This window comes from Xiphophorus hellerii, chromosome 9, assembly GCF_003331165.1.
Source record: "Xiphophorus hellerii strain 12219 chromosome 9, Xiphophorus_hellerii-4.1, whole genome shotgun sequence".
In the NCBI taxonomy this organism is placed as follows: Eukaryota; Metazoa; Chordata; class Actinopteri; order Cyprinodontiformes; family Poeciliidae; genus Xiphophorus; species Xiphophorus hellerii.
Window position 1 is genome coordinate 23,792,448 of NC_045680.1, and position 13,529 is coordinate 23,805,976.

Genomic DNA, 13,529 nt, shown 5'->3' on the forward strand with positions numbered 1-13,529 from the left:
TAAAACTCTGAAGCGGCGCGACACTTTAAAGTGGCTTTAAATCCCCAGTCCGGGTGGTAGTAATTAGTCCTAATGAGAGCACTGGTTCCCAGTCCGCTCCCATTGGACGGAGGAACTCGCTCAGTCGTACGTCCGAGCGTTTATGCAAATCCGCCCCCAAATATGGACAGACACGAAGGAATGAAATATGGTGGAGAGGCGAACATGGAGGACCGCGCGGACGCCGCTGGACCGTTTTTAGGGGGCCAGTAGCGGAAGAAAGTGGATGTTCCTCCCGCGGGACTGTTTCAGCGGAGGACCTCGGTGGAAACTCGCCGTTTTCGCGTTTCCTTTCCCCATTGCGTCGAGGTGGAGTCGCTTTTGTAATGCAGTGAAGACCGACGACTTTTCTTTTTTTTCGGGGGTATAACAAAAAAAAAAAAAAAAAAAAGCAGGGCAAGGGGGGCTTCTGCCCGACTCGCCGTGTCGACGCTATGCCGTGGGTCAGCGGCGGTAAGCGGAGGGAGAGCTCGGAGCTGCCGCTGCCCGCGGGCTGGGAGGAAGCCCGGGATTACGACGGGAGAGTGTTTTATATCGACCACAACACCCGGCAAACTTCGTGGATTGACCCCAGAGATAGGTAGGTAGGCTGGAGGCCTGGGGGTAGTGGGAACACACACACACACTCACGGAGGTATGTTAATTCAACAAGTTAACTTTCTAAACTATGTGCGCACATGTAGGCGCTGCCTGAAAACGAAATATTTCCCCCAGATGTAGACTGGATGAGTGTTCCCTCCTTTTAATCAGATTCCAGCTTGATGTGACTTAATTAGCTGGGAACCTCTGATCAGCTGAGATTTAGCAGGAGATGTGGCCTCCTGAAACAGGGGTGTGCATCGTGTGTGTGTGTGTGTGTGTGTGTGTGTGTATCGTGTGTGTGTGTATCGTGTGTGTGTGTGTGCAACGCCCATCATATCAATGCACCATGCTGGTCACTTTAATGTGTTCCCATCGTGTCCCTCCACACACCAAGCCTGACAGTGTTTTGACAGGGAGTTGCTGCAGCCTCAGCCTTTCCGGTTTGTTGTGTTTCAGAGGAGTTTGGTGTCACCAGACCAGCAGCCTGTGTGTTGAACCAGTAGTAACCCAGTTTGTCTGGTCACCCAAGGCGCTTAGTCCTGAGCCTCAAGGAAGAGCAAGCTTGATGCTCCAATCACCTGAACCCATCAGTACACTCGTCGACTTGATGACTTTCAGTGACCTGAAACATTCCTGGCTGACGAATCTCAACAGAGAGCCATTGTTTTGCAGCTCTCCCTCTCCTCTTTCACACAGACACCTCCTTCAGATGAGCGGCGCGTCGAGAACGGCCTAAAAAGTCTGCTTGTTTATGTCAAAGTGGCCGTGGATTGTGTCTGTTTGTTTTTTTTCACTGGGGTTAAGGAGTGGAGCAGCAGCAGTAGTAGAGTGGCGAGCTTGAGACTCCAACTCCCAGAAACCTTTGTGGAAATATGTGAAGAATGCTAGTTGGGCCAGTGGGAAAGCTGCAAGGATGTGCTTTTGTGGGGACTTGGATTTCACCAGCCCAGAAACGGGCTCAAGAGGGGGAGTTGAAGCAGATTTACGAGATTACTGGGAATTATTGCAAGTACTTTACCTCTACTGTAATGTAAGGGAAAGGTGGAAATCGATCAAAGCAGCCCTTTATCGTACTTCTAGAGACAAGTGTCTTGTCTTTGTAGCTCATTTGAATCCTGCAAGGCGTAGAGCATGATAATGGGGGGGGGGGATGTCTTTTGCCAAATCCATATTGGGTCCAGTGTGTTAACTTGTAGATATTATTGATATTTTCAGAGATCGTTCTGTTCTTATTCAAACTCTGGCTGCTTTTTCACTCACTTTACACCCAGTCCATTATCCCCGGAGGTTGTTCTTGGACAAATGCTGCACTGGGTGAGGCTTCATCATTCTGTTCCTGGTACCCTTTTTTTTTTTTTTTTTTTTTTTTTTCCCCACGCAAAAAGAAAAAAATGATGATTTTACAAATTGAAACAATGGCTTAAACAGTCTGTAAGCAGTGTAAAATATTTTCATCTAGGGGAGTCGTAATGTCAGAAAAACAAGTAAACATGCCGTCTCGTGTGTATTCAGAAATGGTACAAAGGTTTCAGAAATGTCGCACAGTTTTTTTTTAGAAAATCCATGTTCAGTGCAAAATAAACCAGATGTGACCTCTCTCAATACTATGCATTTACAGCCAGATGAAAAGCAGGGTAAATTCTTTTAAAAAGAATAAAATAGTCATTTGATTTAGCACCAAATGCTAACATGATAAGAAGCAAACATCTGTATTTGTTTTCTATAGTGTGCAGTCATGTTTTCTCCATGCTTGAATTGTAAAAATATAAAAAAGTAATAGAAAACTCATTAGGGGAACCAATTACATACTTTTTTTGTTTTCTTATTTTTAACCTAAGTGCTTAGCGCCCTGGGCAACGATACCTATTGCCCATATTTAAAACAGTTGCATATCTTTTAATCATTTTTATTGATTTAACTTATAACTTTGCATTTTGCCAAAGTATACATCCTTCTGTAGAACAAGTTTTTGACATTAAATAGTAGAAATTGTTTTGCAAATTAACTTTTTGGTCCAAATGCTTGCAATCTCCAGCATTTATTTTTCTTTTTGAAATGGGACAAATCTTTTTAGTTCTGATCTCATCTGACCACAGCACCCAAATAGAACTTTTTTTTTTTTCTGTTTGGGTTTTTTAAACAGTGATGACAGATTTTTAATGGTCGTCCTGCCAACGAGCTCTCCTACCTGAGCTGTGGATCTTTGCAAATCTGATGGACGTCTTTGCTGCTGCTTCTCAGATTAATGGATTATATGTTAATAGGTTTTATTTAGGAGTATCGGCGTTGGGGAAACCATGAATACAGATGCACGCCACACATTTCAGATTTTTATTTGTAGAAATTTCTGTAAATTATTTTTCCTTCCTCTGTGCTGCTTTGTGTTTGCATAAAATCCCTGTAAAATATATCCAACTTTGTTGTTGTCGTTAGGGATATTTTGGAGAAGTTCACAGGGTGGAAAATACTTTAAGAAGGCAGCGAGACGAATCCACAGTTTTGCTGGCGAAAGGAAACTTTCAATTCTGAAATTCCCAGGAGATTACTGGCCGAGAACTTGTGATGCAGGTCACGTTTTAAAGAGCACAAGAAAAGTGGAAGCAAACTGTGAACCCTTATCTGTTGCAATGAGCAACTGAGGACTTGAAATGCTCGACATTTCTGGCCTCTGATTCCAGCAGGAGGGTGAACGCCATAGCTGGATGTAATCTAGATAAGAAAACCCAGATTTTCTTGAAGACAACCCCTCCCTGCTTTTTGATGAACCATTGTTGCACAGGGCTCATCGCTGTTTCACAACTTCTTCCAGTAGTGAGCGTCTGTCGGGAGGAGTTTGTAGGTTTGCATGACGAAAGGAATGTTTCCTGCATTTGTTCTGGTGCTGCTCGGTGATTTATTGGCCATCTAACAGAGGAATGTCTTCTGTCGCCACCTGAAACGGCCTTTCCTATAAATTTCTCTTTACCTGCTGCTAAATCTGACTGACATCAGATCAAAACGTTGTCAGGCTTTGACCTAATGTTTTTCTCCTTCACTTTGAAAGCTACTCAAGCGTTACGTAGACTTAAAAGCCTAGTTTGACAGCTCATCTGTTTAAAGCTAATTAAGAGGGCATATATCTTCTGCTCGCTCACTGTTGGTGATTTATAACTCTTTAGATGAGATAACATGTTATGATGTCATTTAGAGTCTTTAAAGATGGCATGAAGTCGCCTACTAAGATGAAACTGTCCTAATAGTTGGGTGCATTTGAGTCTAGCTAATAAAAGCTTGGTCTCTCGGTTTGTTTGTTTTTTGAAAGCAGTCCAAAAACGTAAAATTACACTGATCAGGTGTGAGATTCTCATAGTACTACAAAGAAAACACTTTCACTGTATTTGCTCAGAAATATCAAGGTAAACGATTTTAACATGATTGAATAGTTATTCCTGCTGGTCGATGTGGCTGAAGATGTATCACGGTATATTAGTCAGTATAGGTAATTATTGATCAGTCTAAATATCCAAATTGCTGCCAAACTGGTGGTGTGACCTTTCTTGTTTTATCCAGTTTTCACTACACGGCGGCGTTTTTATTTTTAAGCAGTTATGAGGCACGGTGGCGAAACCCGAAACTGCTGCTGCGCAAGTAACTACATGTTGTTGCTAGGTAACCAAAGAATGAGTTAGTTAATCCCACTAACTAGTTTACATCTTCTAACCTCTTCCTACATCTCCCAGAATGCTGTGTGGTTCTGGATTGGAGTTAAATGGAATTACTGAATATTCTCATCTATTGATCACTTATCTATTTCGATATATTGATTTATTGTCCATAACATTAAAAATTGTTTATTATAATAATTCTAATCGATGTAGAATTTATTATTTTTTTGATCACTTGACCTACACAAAAGTACTGCATGAATCGCTTGTGTGTAATCAGATGTCTTTTAATGTGGACCTTGGGGATAAATCTGCCTTCTGTGCGTGTAAAAGAGTTGGACTGGGCAATAAAGAGAAGGTAACCTCAGTAGCTTCAGCAAGAATTTGATTGGTATGTTGATCCCCGCCCACTTTCAAGGCGGGCCGAAGAGGGCTGACCTGGCCGACCTAGTCTGGAAATATGGGAAATAACATCTAGATGTTCCTTGATACCAGTAGTGAGCCCAGGCCTATAGTGGGCTATGATAAGGTTATGGGAAATGACTTTAAATGATCATCTGTTCCTCCAAAAGCATCTGCTATGACCTAAACTGATGAAGCTAGAAATGATGGGCTGGGTTGTTGATCTTAATCTCATACAAAGAGCCTCTTCAGGCCTTTTTTGAAGTGGTTCATCTACGCCATTGTACCGTGGTAGCGTCGTTTTTGAGAGTAAACTCATTCAGATGTTCCTGCGAGCTTCTCTTCTGTTTCTCAGCAGTTTGAGCGACCAATTCAGAGAGTGCTCTCCGCCTGCTGGGATCTAACGTCTCCCATGTGGGCGCCGGGGCCGTTCAGAGTGCACTAGCTCCGGGCTCGGCCAGTCCAGAGAATCGGCGGCGGATCATCGTCTCATCGCTGAAACGCAAGAACCATTCATCGCAATCATAATTGCCAGAGATGATAGTGATGTGCTGTAACGGAGCTGCATAGACCAGCCAGAGTTCATGCTTGTTCAGACGGACCTGCTTCGGGTTAGGTGGCGGCATGTAGTGAAAACTTGGATGGAAGTGTGAACGGATACTTGCGGTATACCTAGACAAACTCGCTTCGCCTTCAGTATCAGGGATGTTCACATCTCTACGAATGATGGACGTTTCTAGCAACGCCCGGCCATCTCCCGCAGATAACCCAGGCACTTCTGTGGGGCTTTTTTTTTTGTTGCTGTGGAATGAGCGTTTTGCTAGGCATCCCTACACTTATGCTCCAGGGGGTAAATGGGGGGCTCTTTGCTCACTCGTGCCCCAGACAAAGCAGCAGGACAGGGGCAGTTCCCATGTGTCTCCCTCCTCGCATCCCCGGGGCCCGCAGGCCTCCTTTATTAGCTCTGTTATGCAACAGTCATGGTCGGCCTGCCGCTCGGCAAAGGGAGGCCTTTATGCTTGGTCACAAAGCACACCAAATTCAATTATTCTGGAAAGGGTGAGCTGTGTTTCCAGCACTGAAAGGTTATTCACATGCACTGAACCCCGCTGTTATTTTGCTTCCCCCAGTGTTTTCATTATGATGGCTCTTTTTTGTCTTTCGCTGTGGAGGCTGTTGCTGAACATCGACTGTCATTTTGCCCTGTGTGTCTGAAGTGAGCCGACAATAAGGGTCAACCCACTTCTTGTTCTGGACCCCTTTCCTCCAGCTGACACCCCTTTGATGTCCCACTTCCTGTCTGCCTACCTCAGATTCCTTTACTACTATAAAGTTGACCATTAATTGCTTGAATTCTGCTCAGCATTCCTCTGTTTGCCCCTTTACCCTTTCATCACCATCATCATCAAGAGCAGCTGTGTGTTCTTTCCCTGTGTGTATATTGTGAAGAACACTACCTAAACAGGACATGCCAGAGTCAGTGGACTAACCTCGTGCTCAGGGGGCACCATTGTGTTTTTTCCCTCCCCTGTCCACACATCTGCACAATTCTCATTCAAAAAGGGGGGCGGAGGGGAAGCATGTAGTCGACAGGCCGGGGGGCTGGTATGAAGTTCTCACAGCATGATAGACTGGAGTAAAAATATTACGGGACTTACCCGAAAATTTAAAATCAAACGTGATACAATTTTTTTTTTTTCTTAAAGTAGGAAAAGCAACAATTAACACTGCAGCAAGAAAACCACAGTTTTCATTAATAAGATTTCTAAAAATTCCATGTGAAATGGGTTTTTTATATTGCATTTAAAATAAACACAAGCTGAGTTGTATCTTTCAGGTAAATATGCTCACTGCCCAGAAAAGTATGTTTTGTGTTTTTAAATGACACTGGAAGCATGACAAGCAGAGACCAGCCTATTTAGTCAGGCTGTCTTCTCCGACTGCTAGCCTGCAGTCTGCTGCTTTACAAGCATGTTGCGTGTAAAGCAACATGCCTGTTGCAATAAGCAAACGATCAATTAATCGCATGATGAAATAAAATGAGCTTAATTTTCATTCTGATTATCTCGTTTACAGAGACTTGATAATCCAGTTGGTTCCAGATGTTTGCGGCTTTTATTTTGGATATTTAAAATATCTTCCAGCTCCATTGTTAAGAGTTCTTGGAGAGCGCAATATACTACTTGAAAATGGTCTTAATATTGCATCTTATCGGAATAATTACTGGGACAATTTATCATCCAGCAAAATTTGGAAATCAGAAATATGTCATCACAATATTAATGTCGCTAAAGACCGTAAAGTAATAATGGTTGGATTCCTAATGTTTTGTGTTGCAGTTTGCATGGCAGACTGTATTTTATGCAAATCCCTGACAATGAACAAAAGTTGTAAAGATAACAGAGTGTTGGAGGCACAGCAAGAGAGCAGTGAGGAAAATGTGTATCTATTGTAGGTAATTTTGCCATCTCAGTATTTTCACATTATGAACACGGAAGAGTTCACACAACGTGTGTGTGTGTGTGTGTGTGATGGTCCATCGGGGGGAAAAAATCCATTTTGGCCAAAATCCAAAATGGCAGCCTTGACCTCAAAGGAAGGTTTATCAATCTCTTTCCATTTGTTGGTGCTAAGCTAACGTTAGCAGGGTGGACTTGCAGTCATACCATATGTGACAGGATTACTCCGCAGGCCACCTAACTTTTGTCAGTAAAAGCAAGAATTGAAAACAAAGAGTTACAATATATGGATTGCATGACTTAGAGTGTCATAATTCATTATTCTGCTGGTATTTGAGTATCGTCTCTGTTCACTAGGGTCAAACCCTTCGTCCCTGACAGCCGAGCTGCTTTACTTCGGTCGCGGTTGAGTCAGTGCTGCCTGGTCCGCTCCCGTCCATGTGTCCTGACGCCGTCTAAATGTGCACAGTGGCGGGACATCTCGGTCTACTTATAGAGACCTATTTCTATAAGATTCAACATTTAATGGGAGAAGCGCATGTGTCAGCTGCTTGCTCTGAAATGCAGCGCCAGAGAGGCTGGACATAAATGACATTCCTCCCAAAGTTGTTTTCCACGTTTCTTTTTTAACTCTGGCAGGAATTTCCAGGCCGGCGACGCTTGTGGCCCTTTTGTTTCCGATTGTCTGTGTCACGCAGTGGGAATTAAAGCAGGTGACATTCAGGGTAGAAGGAAAAAATGCGCAGAATTAGATGGGATCGTGTCGTCTGGGACGTCCGTTGTAGCATTTGCTGTTGTTCCCGGTCACAATTATGCAGAGGTTAAGCCCGCTTATTTCCTTAGCTCTTATTTGTTGTTTGGCAGCTTGTTTAGGGCGACGATAGGACAACGAAAAGGTTGTGATGGTTGGATGAGTTTATGATTTTGACTTCAGGAATGCAGCGTAGTAGGCGCTCTGCTGTAGCTGACATGAATTACAACAATATTTGTAGCATCTATGTCATGAAGATACACAGATTTAAACCCCACTGTCATATTGAGCTTTAAGACAACTTTATATTAAAGCGTTTTGAGGAGGAATACCATTCAGGTTTGGAAATGGAGAAGTTTCTGTTGGCAGCGTCGACTCATTTCAAAAGTTTTTGTAAAATCATGGTGATTTATCTCTTTATTGATTTAAAAAAAGAACAAATTAATATGCCGATTCAAATATAAATATACCATCATACAAACAAGGGAGGGGGAATGTGAAACAAATCAAATTACAATTTTCAGCGATGCAGCACTATCTTATTGTGTTTGAATAATTGCAGCTTTACAAGGGACTAAGGCAGGGGTGTCAAACTCATTTTTGTTTTGGGCCAAATCAAGATCATGAATGCACTTAAAGGGCCGGTTCTGCCGAATGTATTGATGGAAAACTCTTAAAATATCAGTAAATTCTTCAAAATTAAATGTTGTTGAACGTCTTTTCAGTCCGTCCAGGATTTTGATTATTTTTGTGTGTGGGGGTTTTTTGCGATAAAAGTCAGAGCTGGAATTATTTACAATATTTGCGCTTATTTTTGACAATAAATGTGACTTTTTATTACTCGCTGCATAGATCAAGGACTGTAATCTGACCTCCATTAAGGCTGAGGCAGCTGTTTAGGACAAGTAAGAGTTTTTGACACATTTTGAGAAAAATCTGCAATAAACTCCAAATTGTTAGCACAAAAAAGTGCAGGGATTTGTTGATTTTGTGTGAATTTCTACAGTAATTCTTAAGAAACTGGAGGGACTGATTGATTTAATTTGGCAATAAACAGATAAAAACTGCATTGATTTGAGTGAAAACATAATATTTAAGCACACTTGGTGTTTAGTCTAGAATCTAGAGGGCCACATAAAAAGCTATGATGGGCCGGATTTGGCCCACGGGCCTCAAGCTTGACACATGTGGACTAAGGGTTCATTCACACCAGCCCTGTTTAGTCCGCTTTTGTCCAACTCTAGTTTTTCCCAGAAAGTCTGGTTCTTTTCAGGAAGTTTGAATGCTCAATCAAACTCTGATGTGGACCAACAAAGCTAATTCTGGTTCCCCAAAAAACTGAGGTCTGGGTTCAACTGCAGATGCAAGCAGACCAGAGAGCACTCTGAAAGCAGGAAGTGGATTATAGCGCAGGGTATTCTGGGTAAATACAACCAAAACAAACTTGAGAGTCTAGCGCTAGCGGGAGGAATCGCTTGTGATCTTTTACCAAAGACAAAAGAAAAATCCTCCAACCGCCAAAATCCGACTCTACTCCATTTTGTGAAGAAGATTACGGTCATGTCGTCAATGGAGGTTTTTCTGAAAAAAACTGTGAAAAATGTAAACGCATGATTCATCTAAAAAAAAAATGTAGAGTAGATGACCACAAAACTGATGGATCCCTTAAATTTAAACATGTTCCGTTTATCATAAATTGCCTCACATCTGTACGCTACCAGTAAGGGAACTATTTACAACAACGGGGAACCTAGTTGACTGACATTTTACATCTTTGATTTACCTTGATACCAGTAGCCTACAGATCCAAAGTAACGGAAACATTTTATTTGGATTCTGTGATGAAATTCTAATAGTTATTCTTTCTTTTGAGAGATCTGCTGTTCACTTTGTGGAGACTTGCTGTTGCTGCCCAGGTGCAACGACTAGCTGTTGGGGACGACCCAACTTCACCGGCCGCTCAAGACTCCAGTTTCACATGCCTTTCCCATGCAGCAGCGCGTCGCCAGGCAGGGGGCTGTGGGGAGGGAGCTGTGGAGATAGAAATATCCTCTGGGACGACCCAAAATGGCTCAGATTATTCTAGAATTAGCAAATGTCTCCGACAACCAAATATGTTTATCTGAGACACTGCGAGACACGAGGGGACCCCGGAGCATCTCGTCCCTCCACAGCTGAACATGCTTGTCGTTTTCATGTTCTGCTTTTCCTTCGTCTTTAGATGACTGCCTCACTTTCTGTCTTCTGTGACCAAAGAGATGATGATGATCAGCGTGAAAAGCTTTGAAAATAAAAACATCCGTACCTACTTTGAAAGTTAGAAACGGCGCAAAAAAGCCTTTTCTTTAAATAGTGTGTGAATTTGGAAGGCAAGTATATTTATCTGTAATTTCAATGTAGTTAACATTTTAGTGATTATTCGCTTGTGGCTTCAAATGTGTGGGTCAGTTATCGATACCAAGATCTACAGAATCCTCCACAATTGACGGGAATCTAAAAAAATGCTGTTCCCACAGTTTACGAGTGAGCATAAAGTTATTCGGCTTCACCTTTTCCTGTGCACTGCTACCCAGCTGGCTGAAAAAGCATGTCCTACTTTGTTGTAGGACTGGTGATACGGTTGGAAAAACATTTCACGATGTATAATCGATAATTATTGATTAGTTTTGTTTAAAAATATTCAAAAGGCTGCTTGGTGACTTTACTTTTCCTCACATTTTCAAATCCTTTTTAAGTCAATGCACCAAAATATAAATTTTACACTTTACCAGCAGTAGGAATAATGGTTGCTTTTTAGGTTTAAATATTTGTATAAATGAGGTGAAAACACTGTATTTAAATTTTTTGTTTTTTTTTTACTAATCATCCAATATATATATATATTGGTGTTTGATCGACTCCTGTTTGAAAGTTTCTGAGGTGTGATGAGAGGGAGAGTTGATTGATTTAGGAGTTAGATGTAGTTTTGTAGTTGTTTGTTGTTGATGCATCTAACAAGCCAGTTATTACATTGTCCTTCATAAATAGCAGGATTATAGTTTGTAAATGATGGGCTGCTGATAACTTCTATTTGATTTTCAGTGTCAAGGAATTTTTTATTTTTTACAAATTTAAAGTGTCCTCTACACCGCTGGTAGCAATGAATAAATCAGAAATAATTGATTAAAAACGGCAGATTTGAAAAGTTGGTAAACTCAAAGTCCATGGCCTTGTTCAGCAGTACCACAGCTAATACTGTGATTTAATGGGTCACAAACCGTATTAGGAAGTAGAGAAAAACTGAACAGATTTAAAAACAAATATGACTCAAACAGAATACAAAGATATCTACGCTGCACTGGAAGACACTAAATTCAACTTTTCCGCACTCCTGGAGACTCGGAGTACGTAACAAAATGTATTTAAGAGCTAAAAAAAAAAAGCCAAAACATAAAGACGAAAAGCAAAGAGAGTGGAGGGTAGCCAGTCTTTCTTCTATCTCATGTCTGCCTAGTTTGCTGCCACAGCAGTTCTAGCTGTAGATCCGGAGGCTAATGATAATTAGACATGTTGTCATTTATACCCAATATTTCTACCAAAACAAAAAACAAGAAGATTATGAACTTCAAAAAGCCTAAAGGAATTTCAGGAAATAAAAAGTTGATGATCATCCTCTGGAAACTGCTCAGGGCCATTAATGCTGCGCTGCATTACATCTTAAACTGCTTTAAAGGCCGTCTTTAAATATGGACCATGAAGATGTGTGATGTTTCTATAAGCATCGGTCACCTAATGACTCACACAGCCAGCAGGGCAAGAATCTTCCTTAATACTCCTCTTCTAACACTCACTGCTGCGCTAATCCTGCAGCTGCCTTTTATAATGACGGCGTATAAATATAGTTATTATGAAAAGCCTTTTATAACCCTAAAAGCCAAAGGCAAGTTAATTTGGTGTTAGCCGTTTCACACTGTCAGCACTCCCAGGTTTAGTCCGGGTCACCGTGCCAGCCCGACAGGAGAATGACTCAAGGATTTCTCTCCCAGACGCAGACTGAGGTTAATCTCTAAAAATATTTTCGTAAACATTTCATATGAATCGGCTGCCACTCGCTCTTTAAACGGGTGGCATCATCACACCCCTCCCGTCCCGCTCCGCTCCGTCCTGCTGTGCGCCCGTCTCTTTAAGAGACCTCTCGGCAGTGGTTGGAGACTCTCTCCCAAGACATGAGTTGGAACACAAACGGCGCCATCACAAGACTGCGTAACAAACCAAACATTCAGAGACTCAGTGCTGTGAGCGGAGGACATGTTTTTTTTTTTTTGTCCCCCCCCCACTGTCTTTGTCTCTGTCGCTGGGTCAGAGGGCAGTTTGGGATTAAACTCCCGCTGACGTCACGTAGCTTCCCACATCCCCATGCATCTTCTGAACTTTCCTCTTTTTCCTTTAAGTCATTTTTTTTCTGTTTATACTCCAAGTATAGAGCAACTCCTTCATTTGAAACTCCTGTGTTGTATTTTTGTGTTTTTACCTCTGAATATGTGTGTAAAACCTAAAGTATTTCTCACTCTGTCCGATTGCTTCTTGTCCAAGTATTTAAAGAGCAGTTGGTGTCGGGACACTTGTTTGCCTTTCACAAACACTCAGAGCAGCAGCAGCAGGTAAGGAGCGTGGCCTTGTTTGCTTTGTCTCCAAACTCCACTTGTGCAGCTCCTTTTAACCCACTGCCGTCATGCCACTGGTTGTCTGTCATAGTTACCTGAAGCATGTATTTTCTTTTTTTGTAATCTTCTGATCATGGTTTAGTGAATCAAATGGGGGTTATTCAAACTTCAGTGAATTATTGTGGAATAAAATATATTTTTAATGCAAAGTCTTGGAGAAATAATATAAACCTCTTCCTAGATGAGATTGAAACTCTAGACATGGATTCAGATTTGATTATTTTCTGCAGATTTGTTATATTCTGACATAACATAAAAACACAGATTAACAGTCAGGTTTACCAAGGAGGATTTGGGCCACTGGGGGAAAAAAAAGACTTTATTCTCAGAATTTTGACTTTAATCTTCTGAGATCAAAGGTCAGAATTCTTTTTTTTGTTTTTCTGTGACCCTGATCTTCGTCACCCAAAATAAACCATCCAATTAATCATGAAAGATTTTTTTTTTTTAATTGATTGGTCAAAATAAGAAATGCTAAATATGCTGCGATAGTGACATGGCACATAGGACTTCTCATGGCCTTGTTGTATCAATGACTTTCTTTCTGTCAATCTCCCATAAAGCCAGATTTGTGGAATGCACCAATAATACTTGTCCTTTTGACAAATTCTTCCACTTGAGCTGCGGTTCCCTGCAGCACCTTCAGAGCCGACCGTGGTTAAAGACGGCCATGTTTCTGTAGGTGTGCCTTTACAATTTCTCATGAAATTTTACTTCATGTTACATCAACTGTAAGTTGTCTACAGGCCTCCGGTTCAGCGTTTTAAACCTGAACGTGTGCAGATAATGTTTATGTGCAGAACTAAGAGCACGACGCTGCAGTCCGTCGCACTACTTTAAAAAAAAACTAAACAATACAGAGCACTCCCAGCTGTCACCAGCATCCTCTGTTTGAACGCGCCAAGGTTTCTCATGCGATTTTTGCAGCAGCGATGAGGCATTCGCTGCA

At 41.7% G+C, this 13,529-nt stretch overlaps 1 protein-coding gene across 4 annotated transcripts in view; it reads left to right on the forward strand.

The window, feature by feature from the left end:
- Positions 1–112: 112 nt before the first annotated feature.
- The window catches only part of wwc3 (WWC family member 3), a 39,271-nt gene continuing 25,854 nt past the window's right edge, over positions 113–13,529 (forward strand). The window contains exon 1 of one of the 4 annotated variants that reach the window (XM_032572005.1): positions 113–619. In XM_032572005.1, coding sequence (XP_032427896.1) covers positions 474–619 — 146 coding nt within the window. In that variant the 5' untranslated portion in view covers positions 113–473. The remainder of the gene's footprint in view (positions 620–13,529) is intronic. The other 3 variants (XM_032572006.1, XM_032572007.1, XM_032572008.1) reach the window with 3 other exon arrangements.